Source organism: Schistocerca cancellata, chromosome 11 (genome assembly GCF_023864275.1).
Source record: "Schistocerca cancellata isolate TAMUIC-IGC-003103 chromosome 11, iqSchCanc2.1, whole genome shotgun sequence".
In the NCBI taxonomy this organism is placed as follows: Eukaryota; Metazoa; Arthropoda; class Insecta; order Orthoptera; family Acrididae; genus Schistocerca; species Schistocerca cancellata.
The window spans coordinates 168,892,639-168,909,402 of record NC_064636.1 but is presented as its reverse complement, the minus strand read 5'-3'; the positions used below and the strand labels follow the sequence as shown (position 1 = coordinate 168,909,402).

The window sequence follows — 16,764 nt, the reverse complement described above, 5'->3', positions numbered from 1 at the left end:
TGAAATAGGTTGTATAATAGAGCATGTCTGCTTACTCGATTTCATCATCCAGATTTCTGAGCCAAATTTGTGGTTGTCAGTTGGTTCAAGAAAGCTTGGTGCCCTGGAGGTATGTACGGGCCAAGTATCATCATATTGATCCATTTTGCCTTGGTTGCAGGTCACACAGAGTTGTTGAGAGGGATGAGTATTCTGGTTTATGTATTTAATGTGAGATATCACTGTTTTGTGCATATAGGCTTTAACCTAGACTTCAACATGGAGTGCAAACTTCCCTTATAAAGACAATTTCTGCTTTAATAAATCTGGATATTATGAATCTAAAGAAAGAAAACAGTGCTGATAGTTACTAGCACTTCTACAGTGCCTTTTGATGTCGGAATGTAAATACACATGCAAACCAGCACAGGACAAGAAGACCATGTGGCCTTGCTGCTTGACTTACATCACTATTCCTGCAAATGCACTCAACTCGGGGGTTGAGAGTGAGAATGCTCTCAGGTGGCTCCAGTGGGAGTTACTGTTATACCACTTCTCCACAACAATTTTATGTGCGTTGTGAGTAAACAGAGTTATGTAGCTCAAAACAAAAATTTTTTGGCATAGTCCCCTTTGATTTCAGCAGCTTATGTGTAACCTGCTGAACAACCCTGATTAAATTATGGTGTTATTAGTGGTCAAATAATTTACTAGCTTAATCTTTGTTTTAAATAACCATTACCTAATGGATAAGTGCAAATCAGTTTTGACTGCTATGGGTGTTGGTTAAATAGAAATTTGGCTGCTTAATAATGCTACATTCAAAGAAAAGAGATTTTTGCATTAAACAGGGTCAGAAAAGTTAGCACAGAGTACATATTTATTCACGTCTTGACACAGGTCAGATATGCATGTGATTTCTGTTCTTTTGGATATGTCCAAGAGAACACACACTATTGTGAACCTACAGCCACAACCAATTGAGGCACAAAGAAATTAAAGACATTGGGTACTGATTTCCATCAATGGGAAAAGTTGAAAATTTGTGCTGGACCAGGATTTCAACCCGGGTCTTCCACTCTCAAGAAAGATGCACTGACTATGCCATCAGGACACAGTGGTCATCTTAACTGCATAGACTATCCTAGCATGCCTCCTGTTAGACGGCAGTTCTCAACCTGTTCACATACTACTGATGTAGTGCCCTTGCTCATTATCCTCATTACTCACAGTGTCTCCCTGATTCCCATAACAGTTAGAGCTGTGTGTGCATGTGCAGTGGAGGGGTCATTGGCTGACATCACCATAATTATATATGTTGTGTCTGTTCTTTTGGACATGTTGATGTATCATCACATCCTGTTCCAACAATCTGAATGTGTTTGTGTTACTGCAGTTCATTGGCCAGCATGGTGGACATAAATATGTAATATCGGCATTCCATATTTATGATCATATTCATGGCAAAAACACTTGTCACAATATGGTATAATCTGGCTTGCCGATATCAACCCACAGCAATGGGGACACAAACTCAGCCAGTGTGATATTCCAACTCTCACTATGCTATTATGACCAACACACTCAGTGCCCAGCTGCATCACTGTATCTGGTGATGACGATGGTGACGACGATAACAACAACAGTAATTCATGTACACAGGGAGTGTTAGGTGATTGACTGCTGATTCCTGGTATCTTCTAGTTGTGCAAGTAAAATATACTTATCTTTCAGGAAGTGATCGCACATCCTTTACACTGCTGTGCTGGCATCTCACAGACCACAATTGGAATCTTTCTAGGCTTAGACAAGCAGTTGCTGGACTTACGAAACAAAGGACAACTGTGCAACAAACTGCATGAATCTGCACAGTACAGTTTCGTAAATGTGAGATTACACATCTGAAATGCTCATGGTCTTTATGTAGGGACCCTACTGTTTACCACTGAATAACATACATCACAAAATATGCAGCGGAGATTACAAAATCAGCAAAGGGTCTGATTTGAGCCTTCAGCTCTGGTCCAAATTATGTGATAGGTCATCCCCGGCGTGACTCTACAAATCAAAAGATGTTCTTTTGTCCTGCTAACAAATATAGCCGTAATAAAATCTTCTCGAGTTGACAGCCGAGTCAATGTGTTGTTCTCCAGCAACGTTTCAACAAGTTTCTTACTTGCCATCTTCAGGCGAAGATGGCAAGTAAGAATCTTGCTGAAACTTTGCTGGAGAACAACACATTGACTCGTCTGTCAACACGAGAAGATTTTATCATAGAGATTTGCCAAGAAAGCCTGTATACTCATAAAATGTAGCCATCATTGCCCTCTTCAGCCAATAGCCAAAACGTGTGCTTAAGAAGTCCTCTGATCCCAACTGACAGATTTAATTGTTGCACATAAGCCACATGTCATAGCTGGCCAATAGAATATATGTCAAATCCCAGATGAAATTCCTGGCATATATGTAATATTGACATCTCTTTTCTTCCCTGACAAGGCAGCTAAGAACGTCACCTTTCTGACATTGAGGGTCCTAGTGATGATCAGCCTTTACCTCCTTGCAAGGATGGTTTTCCCCAGTCTCAACAGCAAATTCAGTTACATTGGTTAGGGTGTACTATCAGTAACACTAAACGCATCACATCTGTTAAGGCATATGGGTATAGCTTTACAAATACCTCCTTTCACACACAAATCTATTCCTCTGCAACTTTTTAGCTATTTAGTTACAGCTGAATACAGACCAATAAAGTTAAACATATAGGGAAATAAATTCACTGTTTAAAGATCTAATAACTGTAGCATCCTGAGGCCTATTGAGCTCTCCAAACACATCACTTAGCAGCCTGTGGATGTTAGGTACTCTCACACAAGCACTTTTAAGTGCTAGACTGAGTGGGGCTGATCTGTCAGCATACTCAGGTAAATGTAGAGAAGTTTATGTTCTTACGTGCACAACTTGGCATTCAGGACTGCCACATGCAAGAGTCAACATGTGAATGATGCAGGCTGCATGCAGGTACATGAGACTGCATGGAATGTAGAGTTTCAGCAAATTTAAAATCAAACATAACGCATGTACTGAGGATGTTTGTTTGCAGCCATGTTCCATGTGAAATTCTCCTTTGTGAATTACCCAGCTGACCATCAAAACTACTTAAAAATGGACAGTGTAAATTGGATACCATGAAGGACAACTACTGTCAAATGTGCACTCATTGATACATGACTTAGTGTCTTCTTGGAGTAGAATGTTTGTCATCCTCAAAGTCCATATGAAGTTTTCACACCCACAAGAAACACCCATGTTAGAATAAATTGCTTTAGGCAGCTCTCTTGATTCACAGAAAATCACAGTACCACAATGCTGGCACATAAATATCATAAAGAGATTTGACAGTGAGAGGCCTGCAGAGTGGGGATTTTGCTCATTCGTACTCACTAGTATGTGCCACAGTTGGGAAGGATATGCAAGAGTATCAGTGCTCAGAGCAGCCAGACTGTGATCTGATAAGGCACTGTGGGGAGGAAGGAGGGAGGGCAGAGGCTGACTGGTCTGGCACTCTTGCAGCTCCACTATTGTGACAATTGTAGTAGCTATGTGTGTCTGTAGGCTGATGTTACTCTCAGTGGCTCATGGATCTACACTTTGATCAATTTTGTTATTATGCAGATGTATGTTCCTGCATGGTAGCCTCTAATCACAACATCTTACGATCAATGGAGGAAAAAGCTTGCTTTGAACAACAGCAAAAATTCGAAAATGGTTAAGATTTGCAGAAAAACTAAGTAACTACCAACTGTTGTAATGATGATCTGTACCTGAATGAAAAAAGTACTGTTGCTGTTTTTCAGACATCAGTTGCTTTATTGATGCAAATTTACACATGCCAATTTTATCACAATGAATTACATATAAAAATTGTTGTAATTGTTCTGTTAGCATAATTATTACAATGAATTGTTGTGATGATACTAAATAATTTCTGATGAAGTTTGCTAAGCCTGTCCAAGGTAAGGTCCCCTACTGCACTGAAATTGAATTCACTTTCTGCCATTGAAACTGGAATAAAAATACCACTTTCACATAATAATAGCTAGCTGGGGTAAGAGACTAGATAGGCTACCACCACTCAAGCATATTGCTGTTGTCACCACCAGTGATTCGGGTTAAATAAAGATCAGATTCATTAGTGGATAGAGTATAACATTGCCCGCAGCAATTAGGTTGCACAGAGACTGAAAGTGTTGTTGTACAACTTCATCGCCTAAAGTCACATGAAACTGTGGTGATTCAAAACAAGCATAACAACTGAAGCACTCACACTGAAAGCAAATCAGCACTATGGTTTGATTGAAATTTTTTGATAGTTGACACTTCATGCATTGGAGATGGTTTCCTCCAATCAGAGCACTCTGTCATGCTGGAACCGTTCACTGTTGCCAAACTGCCACAATCCAGTTATAATTGCAGACGTTGGCTTACATTAGGTAAGCTTTGTATGACAGTACGTGAAACGGAATTTTTGAGGGCTCAGTTCATGATTGCAACTGGGTCAAAAGAGTCATACGTTGAAGGCTGTAAGACAGCTACTGCAGCTGATAGGGTATAAACTTCATGTGAAGAAGGTTGTGGGTTAGAATGTTGTCAAAAGTATCAGAATTCCTTTTGTTTCCAAATCTAATCAAAAGACTTCGATTTTTATTCAGTTAACTGTTTCATATGTAATTTTTTATTTCTAATATTTTTCCGTGTGATTTTCGTCATTGTAATTTTATTTTATTTGCTCTTAATTTTCTTCCTATAGTTCCTTTTTCACTTGGAATCTGCCTGTGGCACTAATGATTAGCAACCAAGTGCCAACAAGGACTACTTATTGGTTGTTATGGTGGCAGATTGTGTAGCCAGTATGAGGATAGTTTCAGATCACCAATGATAGTGAAAAATTAGTTTGTTTTTAGCACTGAAACTAGAACTTCGGTGTCTTGAGTTTGCCTGTAAAGGTTACCTTCAATCACTCTGAACAAAGCAGCAGTGATTTTAGTTGTGCTGCAGATTGTTGATCTCCGTTGTCTTGGTTACATTTCATACTGTGAGGTTGTGGTTATGTTAGGACAAGAGTTTAAATTCAGTGCTACAAAACATTTTGTCTGCCACAGTTCAGTCCTTGAATAAAATGAAATAGGCCATTCACAAAGCATCCTCCATTTCTGTCATTCCTTGGGGCAGTGTTACACGTTAACGGCATTTGTGAAATGACTTGCAGTGTTTGTCTATCACCTATAACCAAGTGGTAGCCAGCAGTGGGTTTGGCAACACTAGCAGCAAATGACAGATGTCAACTATAAAGAGATTTTAATTTGTCTATAGTACTACTGCATACATACAACTGCCACTTCCAGCTAGATATCATTATGCTGGTGTTTTAGAAATGGTCGTACAGTCTGCCTGTTGCATGCAATGGATACTGAAAAGTTTTTTGTTTAATTGATGAATGCATATCATTAAGGGAACAGAGGGATTGAAACTATTACTGTCATGAATATGAAATACCCGCATGGGTGGAGACTTCCCCTGAAATAAAAGTAAAGTGTAAGTGTTTTTAATTGCAGTACCTTTTTTACAGTGAACGATTAAAAGGACTACTTTGCAAATGATTTTTATGACACAGTAGTATGTTTCAGAATCTGTGTACAACAGAGTGCTGTTATTAGTTATTTTTAGTGTCTGGAACATGTGGAAAACACAAAGTATTTATTGCAACACTTAATACTATATCCAAATTTTGTCTAGTGTCACTTCCACAAAACTTTTTGATATTTGTTTTTAGCTGTGTGTCACTGTTGGTAAGCTACATTTAGATGTTGGATTTGTAGTGTTCCCTTGCTTTTCACATGCTCACTTGGAGATACAGTTACCGGTCTTTTTAAGAGTGCACTCCAGATTTTTCATAATGTATTCGAATGTTTCCAGAGTTACTTGATAGTAACTGTAGAATTCATCTGTACTATTACTAGTTCTTCTCTGCCATGTACCCATTTTTTTCTCTCCTTTTCTGCCATCTCAATCTTCACCTCAGTGAGAGAGATGCATTGAGGGTAGAAATTCATGTCATCTATTAAACATGAGAGAGTCTGACCGATGTGCTCCAAGCAAGCAGAAAGTCATTTGCAGACCTCAACTACCATTACATTTTCCATCAGTGTTTCTTCTGTTCTTTTCTAAATGACACCCATAATCTTTGTGTTTTGTTTTACTGAAAGTTGCAGTTCAGGATGCGGAAAACTGCTGTGCAAGATGAATACAACTAATTGTAAGCTACAGTCTTAAAATTTTATGTATGGAGTCTTTGGACCTCGTTTGAACATGCACTGTTGCGATTTGTGTGCAAAAAGTCCTCGACACACTAAAGCATTGCCACATACCTGTAACTCTGGCCAGTTTTCCATGCCTCTCCAAAAAACTAGCAAAGTCCCCAGGCATGTTTCATGACCAAGTAGAATCAACTAGGAACCCAAGAGGTTCAGAAAAACCAGCAAAATTTAATAATGCAAGTGAACTAATAGTGCAATAAATACACTAGTGTAATAAATACATTTGGCTACTTGTAAGTCACACTGCTGATGTTCCTGACTGAGCTAGGTTTTCAACAGATGCCTGTCTAATCCACATGACAGTGGCAGCTACAGCAGCTTGAAGATGAACCATAAAGTTAATAAATTAAGGCAAGGCTCTCACATTCCCACAAACAAGCAAAAGCTAAATACAGATTGAGAAAAATTTACAATATTGGTTTCCACACAGAAACATGCAGTAAAAGAATATACTTAGCACAAAGATACATACCTGCTAAATGCTGCTACTGCAGAAGTGCTGTACTTGTTCTGTACACATCATAGGACCCAACAGCTTTCCTTTACAGAAAATGCCATGACAATTTTTTGGTTGACTGCTCTGAAAAATGAATTTCTGGTGCCATTGCTTTTGTAAGGAAAATCAACCAATACAGTAAGAGATTCCAGATACATCATGGAAGAAAAACGTGGATGTAATGAGGGAAATTGCTGTAAACTTAAGTTAGGTAGCATACCTCGGTATTCACTGAGAGCTGAAATTATACCAAGAGTGTGATTGCATCTTCAGACCATTTGACTAGGAAAAGTGATGGAGAGTAAACTAGTTGAGAACTTTTACTCTACTGCACATAAGTGAGCACTGCTTTCTACCTCAAGACCTTTTCTTGTGCCTATTTAGTACAGTGCAAAATGTGTCTTCAGTTTTGGGTTATTATGACGATAACCATGGGTATCTAGATGGCAAATATGCGAGTTGTTTTCTGTGACTTCTGAAGGATTGCTAGTGGTACAAGCAAAACGACTATATTTTTTGAAATGTAAAAATAGTAATTTTATAACCAATAAAGCCTCCATAATCCACTTTAGTACTGTGACTGTGGTATTGGAGAGTAGGAGAAAGTTAGGATATCTAACATTTTTCTATTTTGGTACAGTAATGACATGCCATTGTTTTGAAAAATGAGTTAAGTTTTATTTAAGGAAAATTAGCTGAGTGCTTAGCTTTACCTGGGTATCTGTTTACTCCAATTCTTACCTCCTGCACATCCATTCTCTGTTGACCTCTACCCCCATTCTCCATTCACCACCTGTCCCTGTCCCTCAGGCAGCTCACAACTGTTTTGTGAGTACATGCTTGGCTGCCACAGAGCCCCAGCCTTTGTAGCATTATTCCCTTTCTGTGCTGCAACCTTATACCTTCACTATCCCTTTCCCCCTCTGCCTCTCCATTGGATGGTTTTCTTGGTGCAGACCCTACTTGGAAATAGTTTATGGCTGGGACTTGAGTTTCCACATCTGGTGTTTTCTACAACTTCACATTAAATAAATGCATGGTCCCCATTGTTGGGTTTGACCTGCCACAAATATTCACCTTCTCCAAAAGTACGGATCATCCACAGAAGGTCACTGAATGCATTGTATGCTCCACCTTTGCACCCTCGCCTTTAATGTGGTAATATACGCAAAATCCAGCTTGGTAGTCACCCGTTGTAGTGGGTTGTCAAGTACCTGCATGGTGGTAGCCTCCCTGACCACAGATGGCTTGCACTGGTGGTGCCTGAGCTGAAAACACCCCATGAATGACAAGAAGTATCTGCCCATCATGGCAGGGGCAAAGGGACTCAGAGTAATGGATTTCTGGGCAGGTAGCTGTTGCTGAGGCTGGGTGGTATCCATGGGGAGAACCCCGAATCGGAATGGATGGCACTATGGGACATAAGTGACGAATGAAGCAGATGAAGTTATCTGTTGCTGCTGGTGGCCATACAGTCTTGGCAGTCTCTATGTAAAGACAGTTGTTGTTCAGTGCAGAGAAATAGGACCCTAAAATGTTCCCTGGTTACATCATGGGAGAAACATAGGGCTCAGTGGTAAACAGAAAAATACTCCCCCAATACTTCATTTGCACAAGAATTGATTGTGATTCCTTGTTGACCACAAATCCTTTATTCTTTGTAGAAACTATATAGGACAATTTTGGGTAAATTGCAGCCACCTACAAAATGGAGAGTGGGTTAATTATGATCAAAACATCATCTCCCCACCCTGTCACAGGCACTGCTCACTTGCAACAAGCTGGGTAATGTACTAGTGACTGTCATTCCCCTTAAAAGTCTTAATGTGGTTCAGGCCATCATTTTCGACTGCAACCTGCTCTTTCAATCTGATGATGATCTACATGCCAACTTGGAGTGATAGGATGTACACTTCATCTATCAGTTACATAAGAGACCAAAGGACAGTAGGGACACTACCATTGTCTTCATCTTGACCACTGCAGGTGGTCAAGGTGATGGTATACCAATTCAGTGTGAAATGCATGTTCCCCTGTCCCCCAAATGTGGTGCTTAAAATGTATGGAATTTGGGTATGTGTCTTTGCATTGCATCACTAGCCTCACCTGTAGAGACTGTGGATGAGTGCTGCTTGCAAATGCTGTGTGTGCCCCTCCTTCCCTCTCTGTCAACTGTGTATAGCACCATTCTCTCTGCTTTGCCAGATTGCACTGTTTCCCAGGGAGAGAAGATACCAGAATAGAAGGCTGGACAAACTTACTTATCAAGAGAGCAAAACGAAATAAAAGCCATTGCACCCAGCATGCAGAACAATGTCATATGCTATAGCTGTGTCATCATCCCATTGCCAGCATTACTCCCACCCATTACAGCTCCTACAGTGGGTCCTCAGGGTCACTAAAACATGTCTACCCCCTGATGCTTGGGAGCTCCCTTCTTGCTGCTTGCCCCACACTTACTTTGGTGTTGGCAGCTTCCCAACCACCAGGGGCATTGGTCCCCCACATCTCAGCCAGACAAGTGACCTTCCTCCGGCTTCTCTTGAAAGAAAGAGGTTCCTGGACACTTTCTTCCAATGTTTCCATTAGCCTATAATCGGACAACTGCCAGTGGGTGAAGGAGCCATAGACTGCTGGTCTCAGGGCTTTATGATCATCATCTTTACTTGAAAGTGATTCAAAGAAGCCCTCACCATCATCAAAATCCTCTAAGAAAAGGAAAGACAAGAAAAAGATGAGCACCTTCTGGTGTCCCCCACACTACCAGATCCCACCTCTTCCGTTTCTGTGACCAAGGTGGAGATTCCGGTGGCCCCTGAGGCTTCGGTTTGCACCTCCAAATGGAACCCGAAACCTACATATGTAACGACCTACTGTCGGGTCATCAGTATCACCCCTCTTTGTATGCTAACAACTACTCTACTATTGTTCCTCTAATATTGATGTTGCTCAACATAAGCTGCAAGGCACCTCAAGGGCCCTCACCCATGGATTTCGGTTTTCAGCTGCTAAGACTTGTACCATGCATTTCTATCAATGTCTTACCATTCATCCGCAACCAGCGCTTTACCTCAACAACCAGTTACTTGATGTTGTGGGTGCCTGAGTAACATCAGCTGGGGTGCAGATGTCCCTACCCTTCTGTGGCTTTACAAAGCCCTGATGCAAACGTATCTCTATTTTGGGAGTCCAGCATATGGTTCAGCATTGCCCTCATCATTGCAGATACTGCATCGGATACACCACTGTGGGATTTGACTTGGAACAGGAGGATTTTGAAGTAGCCCTGTGAACTACTTGCTCGTGGAGACTGGGGTCTCTCCATTGTGGATCAAGCATTGACAGCAGCTTCCCAGTTATGCCGTCCACATTCACAGCTTTCCTAAGCATCTCAACTACTGCACCTTCTTTCCAAATGTGGAAGTCCATCTCCCACAATGGCAACCCATATCAGGAATTATGAGAGCAATCTGTGTCCAATCCCTGCTCTCTGAACTCCACTTATTTCCTCTTCTACCTCTCCTCACTTTCAGGGAGGGTCAGTTAACCTTTATCGGTCCATTGAGGGGTTGGCAGAACACAATGTTGCCGTCTCTGTGCAGTCCAGGTTGTGATAGTCTGGGCTTGATGGTCCAGCACGATTCTCACCCTATCTGCTCTTTTCCTCTTCTTTCCCCCTCTCACATGGTGTGTTACAGTAATTCATCTTTTGCTCTGTGCTTCTCGTGCCCTGTTTGTGTTGCTAGCCTTTCCTAGGCAGTGGAGTACATCTGGTAAGTGGTGAGGTTTGAGGGACGTATGGCCACTAATTGTATTCTGCTCTCTGGGTCTTCCAGCTGATTGCTAAATGGGGCATCTTGCCTGTCTCTATTCCTCTGTTTCCCTTTCTTCTTTCTGTCTCCTATCAGCTTTGTTGACCTTATGTAGACCTTGGGATTTTTTTGTTGTGGGTTGTCTGTTGTTGGCTCTCTCTCACCTACAATCATGTAGGCCTGTTTGTTCATGGAAGAATGGACAGATGACCTAGTAGTTTGGTCCCTTTAATCATTTAACCAGCCAGCCATCTCTGTCCATCTGCTACCCTATCTCTGTCCATCTGTTCCTGCCAACTCTTTCTATCTGTTGTTCCTCCCCCTCCTCTGTCAACATTCTCATGCCCACCCCCATAGGAGATTGCTGGTTCTCTTACCTTCTTTGTATTTTTGTCTGCATGGTAAGTATTTGTGTACCTAGTTCAGTTGAAGTCAATCCAGTGGTTTATGAGATGTGAAACACACCCACTTCCATAATATGTATGGATACAGTGTATGCTGATTGTGGCTTGATGCATAAGAACTAATTTTGGTTGATATTCGGAGGACAATCTCTTACTGTTGTGCCTGCATTCAAGAATAAACAAAGCTTTGGTTTCAAATATTTGAATTGTGGCATCCACATTTCCTTGCTGCCTTGTTTTAATAGATGAATATGTGTGATTATTAGTGTTATGGCCTTGTCAGCTTCTACACAAGATCTCTTTGAGAGTACTACCCTCCCTCCCTCCCTCCCTCCCCCTGCTCTGCTACTCCTCTCTAAGGGAGAGCATGTAGGAACAAGGCACAGAAGCCTTGATCACTTCACTTTTTTCCTTTTTTTTTTTTTCAGTTTCTTGAAGACCCAGTGAATGCTGATGGACCTAGTGATAGGGTAAAGCAAGATACAGAACTGAAACATGTGGATAGCTCTGAGTGTAATGTAGGTGTTCACACAAGCACTGTATTGTACATGAAGTGTAGTTATAGTGTCATGACACAAATATGGGGCATTCAAGCTAAATTTTATTTGGGTGGTGAGCAATTGTGACCTATGATGCCAGCTATTTTCAAGAATTTTTGTGGACTTTTAGTTAACTCTAGTTAGATGTGCTATGTGTTGGTTATTACCAATAGTATTTTAACAGCCCTTGTAACAAGCATATCTTTACCAAACATTATCCTTGTATTAATTTTTTATTATGACTGTATGTGATGAGGGCCTTACTGATAGTTTTGGTATCAGTGAAGCAAGGAAGACTTCCTCTTAGAAGTAATTGCCTCAGTGTCATAGTGCTATAACAGAAGATTCGGAACTAAGATACTTGTTGAGTGTATATTTTAAGACTTCCCAGTCACTGTTCACTGTAGTACATCCATCATTACTGAAATCTTGCATTGGATGTATGTAATTCCTTACCATTTTCCTCCAGTACACATCACATAAATTTGCATTGCTTCTTAAAGAGCAAACATTAAAAATACATGGTGACAGAGCAAGAAACCGAGTGAGGTGGCGCAGTGGTTGGCACACTGGACTCGCATTCAGGAGGACGACGGTTCAATCCCGCATCCGGCCATCCTGATTTAGGTTTTCCGTGATTTCCCTAAATCACTCCAGGCAAATGCCGGGATGGTTCCTTTCAAAGGGCAAGGCCGACTTCCTTCCCCATTCTTCCCTAATCCGATGAGACCGATGACCTTGCTGTCTGGTCTCCTCCCCCAAACCAACCCAACCCAACAGAGCAAGAAGCTGTGCAAATACCATTAAATTTATTCAATTTTGATGATGATGTATGGAATGCCATATTCATTTGATTAATGACCAAGAAGCCCTCTTGTTTATGGGTTTACAGCTGGAAGATCATGAGCATCTCAATATCATCTGAGTTTAATTTTGAAATGTTCCCACATATATATATATATATATATATATATATATATATATATATATATCAAGTTTGTATATGGGAGTATGACCATCCGATAGAGCAGGCCATAGTGCCTCTGAAATTGGAGTCGATTATGTGACAGGAATAGAAAGTGAAAGTATGCCAGATAAATGCTACTCAATGGCTGATAGCAAAATCAGAGACATTAGAACTGATTTGGATGCATTCTGACACTCGCTCTTCCCAGGCAATAAGACTCTCTGCAAGGTTGGATGATACTCATAAGAAAGAAATACTGAGAGCTGTGTCATACGTACATAAGTTAGCAAGCAGCTACAATTCACAGATTGATTTCTTCTTTCAGTTTGCTGAAGATCTATTGGAACTATCTTGGTCCACTGATTTTGTGAAGGAAGATCCTGGAGTAAATGTTGAAGTGAATGTGACAGAGAATATCGTAAGTATCCACATCCCTCATATATTGCATGCAGAGTGAGGCAAAAAGTGAACTGTTAATTGTGTAGAGTAAAGGATGCATTTCAGTGCAATTGTCACAGATTGTCAGTTTTCTGGAACTTGTTGTTGTTTGTAATTGTAGAGTATTCTTCTACCTGTCCACTTGACTAATACGAGAATAATCCCAAAAGTAAGGTCTCCTATTATTATTTTTTTTTCTATAAGTACCTAGATCTGTTTATTTTTACTATGGTTTACATCATTTTACAGCTTGAACATTTAGCTATTTTTCGACATAGTCACCATTTCTGTTGATGCATTTTTGTAGATGCTGTGACAGTTTTTGTATGCCCATATCATACCAGCTTGCATGCTGTTCAGAGAGTTATGAACCTCTTCTTTCACCTTGTTGTCGGAGCTGAATTGCTTTCTGGCTAAATGTTCTTTTAACCTAGGGAACAGGTAATAGTCATTGGTCACCAACGCAGGACTATAGGGATGGTGGGTTGTTATTACACTGAAACTGTTGCAGGAGAGCAATGGTTTGCCGAGTGACGTGTGGGCGAGCATTGTCATGGAAAAGGTGTATGCTCTTGCTCAACATTCCTCTTCTCTGGTTCTGAATTGCCCGTTTGAGTTCTTCAGAGTCTCACAGTACTTGTCAGTGTTAATTGTGGTCCCAGTGGGCATAAAGTCGACCAATCCCCTTTCCGATCCCAAAAAAGGGTTGCCATGACTTTACTGGCAGACTGCAAACTCCCTACACCACTTACGAACATATTTGACATCCGTGCACGACTCACCATACACTTCCATCGATTGGCAATGGATTTCAATCAGCGCAGTGCCCTTTGTGTTCAAAAACCGAATAACTGCACGCAATTCGCACTTGGTGGTAACATCCAACGGGAACTCCATTCTCAACGGCTGCCAAGCCAAGACTGAGCGCCTCAGTGCGGCGTGTGCATGTTTACACACAGCGCATGAAACACTCTTCATATCAGTGTGATCACCTGCCACACAAACAGAGTTCTGTACTTATAAAAAATAGGGGACCTTACTTTTGGGATTACTCTCGTATCATCTGTTACATGCTGACTGTTTTAAATAGAAGTAGAATGGGACTGGTGGCTGGTACAATCCTGTTTTCCATAGCCACTGTTGACATCAAGTATATTTTATAATGGCAGTGTGTGATGGATATACTTCACATTTAGACAAAGTGTAAATTCTAATTGTAGGTCATTTGAGAAATATTCCTCCTTTCAGTAACTTGGGACTTAATACAATTCAAAAGAATATTGTATGTTCTTATCTTCTGAATGAATCACAACTATTCATAAGTTTGTCTCAAAACCTTTTAACAATTTGAGAAAAGATATAAGATTCGTGTGTTATAGATCACCCCTGATACTTTGACCACAACCTGTACCTATTGTGGAGTCTGTGGTACCTGTTGTATTTGTCATAAATTTGTCAGTCAGAGAAAAACTTTATTTATGACTTTTGGTGAATAATTGTTCATAGATGAAGCCATGTATGACCTCACCATTAGAGACCTGGCAGATCTAAAGAAGGAAGATTACTTGTCATAATATGCTTTATAACTGCTTTGAGAGAAAGAGACGGTCACATTGATAAACTTGTCACAGGAATAAAATTAGACAAAGACCGTGGAATGTTCAACACACAATTGTGGAAAATACTGGTTCACTCTTGATCTCATTGTCCTTAAACAGTCTCCCTGTGGCTGTAAAGGATTCGGACTCTGAATGTTTAGTGATTATATAAGATAAGAGTCAAGAGACTCAAATACCGTGCTAGGAGCAGTCCAGAGAGTATGTAAAGGAGTGTGGCTGATTGGCAGCTAGTAGGCCAAGATTTAATGCCACAGAGACTCATATTATGCTATTTTAAACAGATAAAAGTGATGAATTGGAATGACAAGTAGACAGGACAGTAAGTGAAACAGTAGTAGTGTTGTTGTACAAGAAGAGCTTTACAGAAATGTAAATTCCAGATGTAGTAGTTGATGTGCAAATGAGAAGCTTGGCCAACACAACAAACTGTAGGGTGTCCTTTTGCATAGCTGTAGTTGCTGTCGAAGTGGCTTGGTTTGCAAAAACACACAAGGCCATACTGGCCTTCATATGTGGCCCCAGAGATCACAGGTAATACCACTTGCCTCCATGGCACCAGGGGCAGAGGTGAGGAGATGGTGTTGGCTGCGAGTGCTGCTCCCAACACAAGTGTGCAGGCCTGAGTATTGGTGGTAGTGTACTCTGAAAAATCTTGTCATCTGGGTTGCCACTGAAATCACTGGTGTGTACCTCACATTTTACTTTGGAAATACGTAACTTAGATTAAATAGTGCAAGACACCTGAACAAATCTACAAATAGGATCTATGGCCATGACAGTGATCCTGAGTAGCATATGCACTGGTGCAGGGGACATCTTAGCTATGTTGGCTGAATTGACAAATGATCTTTGTGCTTTTGGGAGCTTTTTAATGTAAAATGCTGGGGCTTAATGATGCAGAAGAATAGGGCTGACCATTTTAATACTGACACATGGCGAGCAAGATCCTCTTTTAATTGTGGAATTGGGAATTTACTACCTGATTGCATGAAAAACTAGATCAATAAATTTAAGTCTTCGTTACTCTACTCCTAAAGTACCTGATTCACAATTGATCTTTTCTGAAAACCTGTCCGAACTGGTTCCTACATCAGATGTGCTCCTTCCACATTAGTCATTTGTTTTTCAAACATAATTTTGATGTACATTCATGGCATGTTACTCCTTTCTTCTGTTTTATGATTTTCTTGGTTGATAGATAGCATCAGTGAGGAAGGTAATAGTAAGAGACCCATCGCCTATTGAATGAATGAAGTTAAGAGATTAGATTTTAGTATCAAGAAGTTGCACTGATTCTTATCATTTGTGTGCTCTTGAACAGTAATTCAGTTGTTTCAAGTTCTCTGAAGATTTCGTCATCTTGCAGACCAATACATAGGAGCTGCTAACAAAAATTCCATATCCTGCAATAAGGCTCCAACAGCTAAATGTGATTATGGGCTGATGTGGCATTGCATGAAAGATGTAATGTGGAGGTTGGTTTGTAATGGATCATGGTTCGAGAAATGTAAGACATAATTTCAGAAATATTGTTTTTAGAATGCTGGTTATGGCTGTGCAAGTCTGTGCCATCCACTGATTGCATTGTAGAGTTAAGGCACTAAACTGCTGATTGTTGATTTTTATCATGTAGAGAAATTTGTTCAGCTATAGTGAAGATATGGAAAACTGGGAATTGGAGATGTGATCATTGAGATGAGGAAAATCATCTTTTGGAACCATCAAGTATTGTTAAGGGAAAGTGAATAGTAGAAATGTGGGTTGGGAGCAACTGTTCCTGGGAAAGCACCCAGGAGGACTGTGCAGTGACTAATTGGATAACATCTTGAGTATCAAACTGTTGTATGTTCAGTTAAAGGGGGTAATTAAATCCTTCAGCCAGATCCAGTAGAGCACAACTAATTTCAGAATGAGGTGCTATACAATGAAGTTATGCTGCAAAGAAATAGTGAGCTATGAGATGAGGTGAGAAGGTGCACAATGTTCTGCAGAGACATTTGGATGAATAAAAGTGGAATGAATGTGTAAGTAAGCATAGGCGTATTTTTCATTCTTTTATTCAGTGAGTTGCCCCATCATATTCTGTGTGTGGAGTATTAGGGTGTGGTTTTGCCGTTTTGATTGGTTGTAGAG

General features: G+C 40.5%; 1 protein-coding gene across 5 annotated transcripts in view; it reads left to right on the top strand.

Annotated features, from left to right (window-relative positions):
• LOC126108969 (zinc finger protein 708-like) overlaps positions 1-16,764 on the top strand; it is a 183,096-nt gene that overhangs the window by 23,825 nt on the left and 142,507 nt on the right. For all 5 annotated transcript variants that reach the window (XM_049914367.1, XM_049914368.1, XM_049914365.1 and 2 more), the window contains exon 4: positions 12,900-12,992. In XM_049914367.1, coding sequence (XP_049770324.1) covers positions 12,900-12,992 — 93 coding nt within the window. The remainder of the gene's footprint in view (positions 1-12,899; positions 12,993-16,764) is intronic.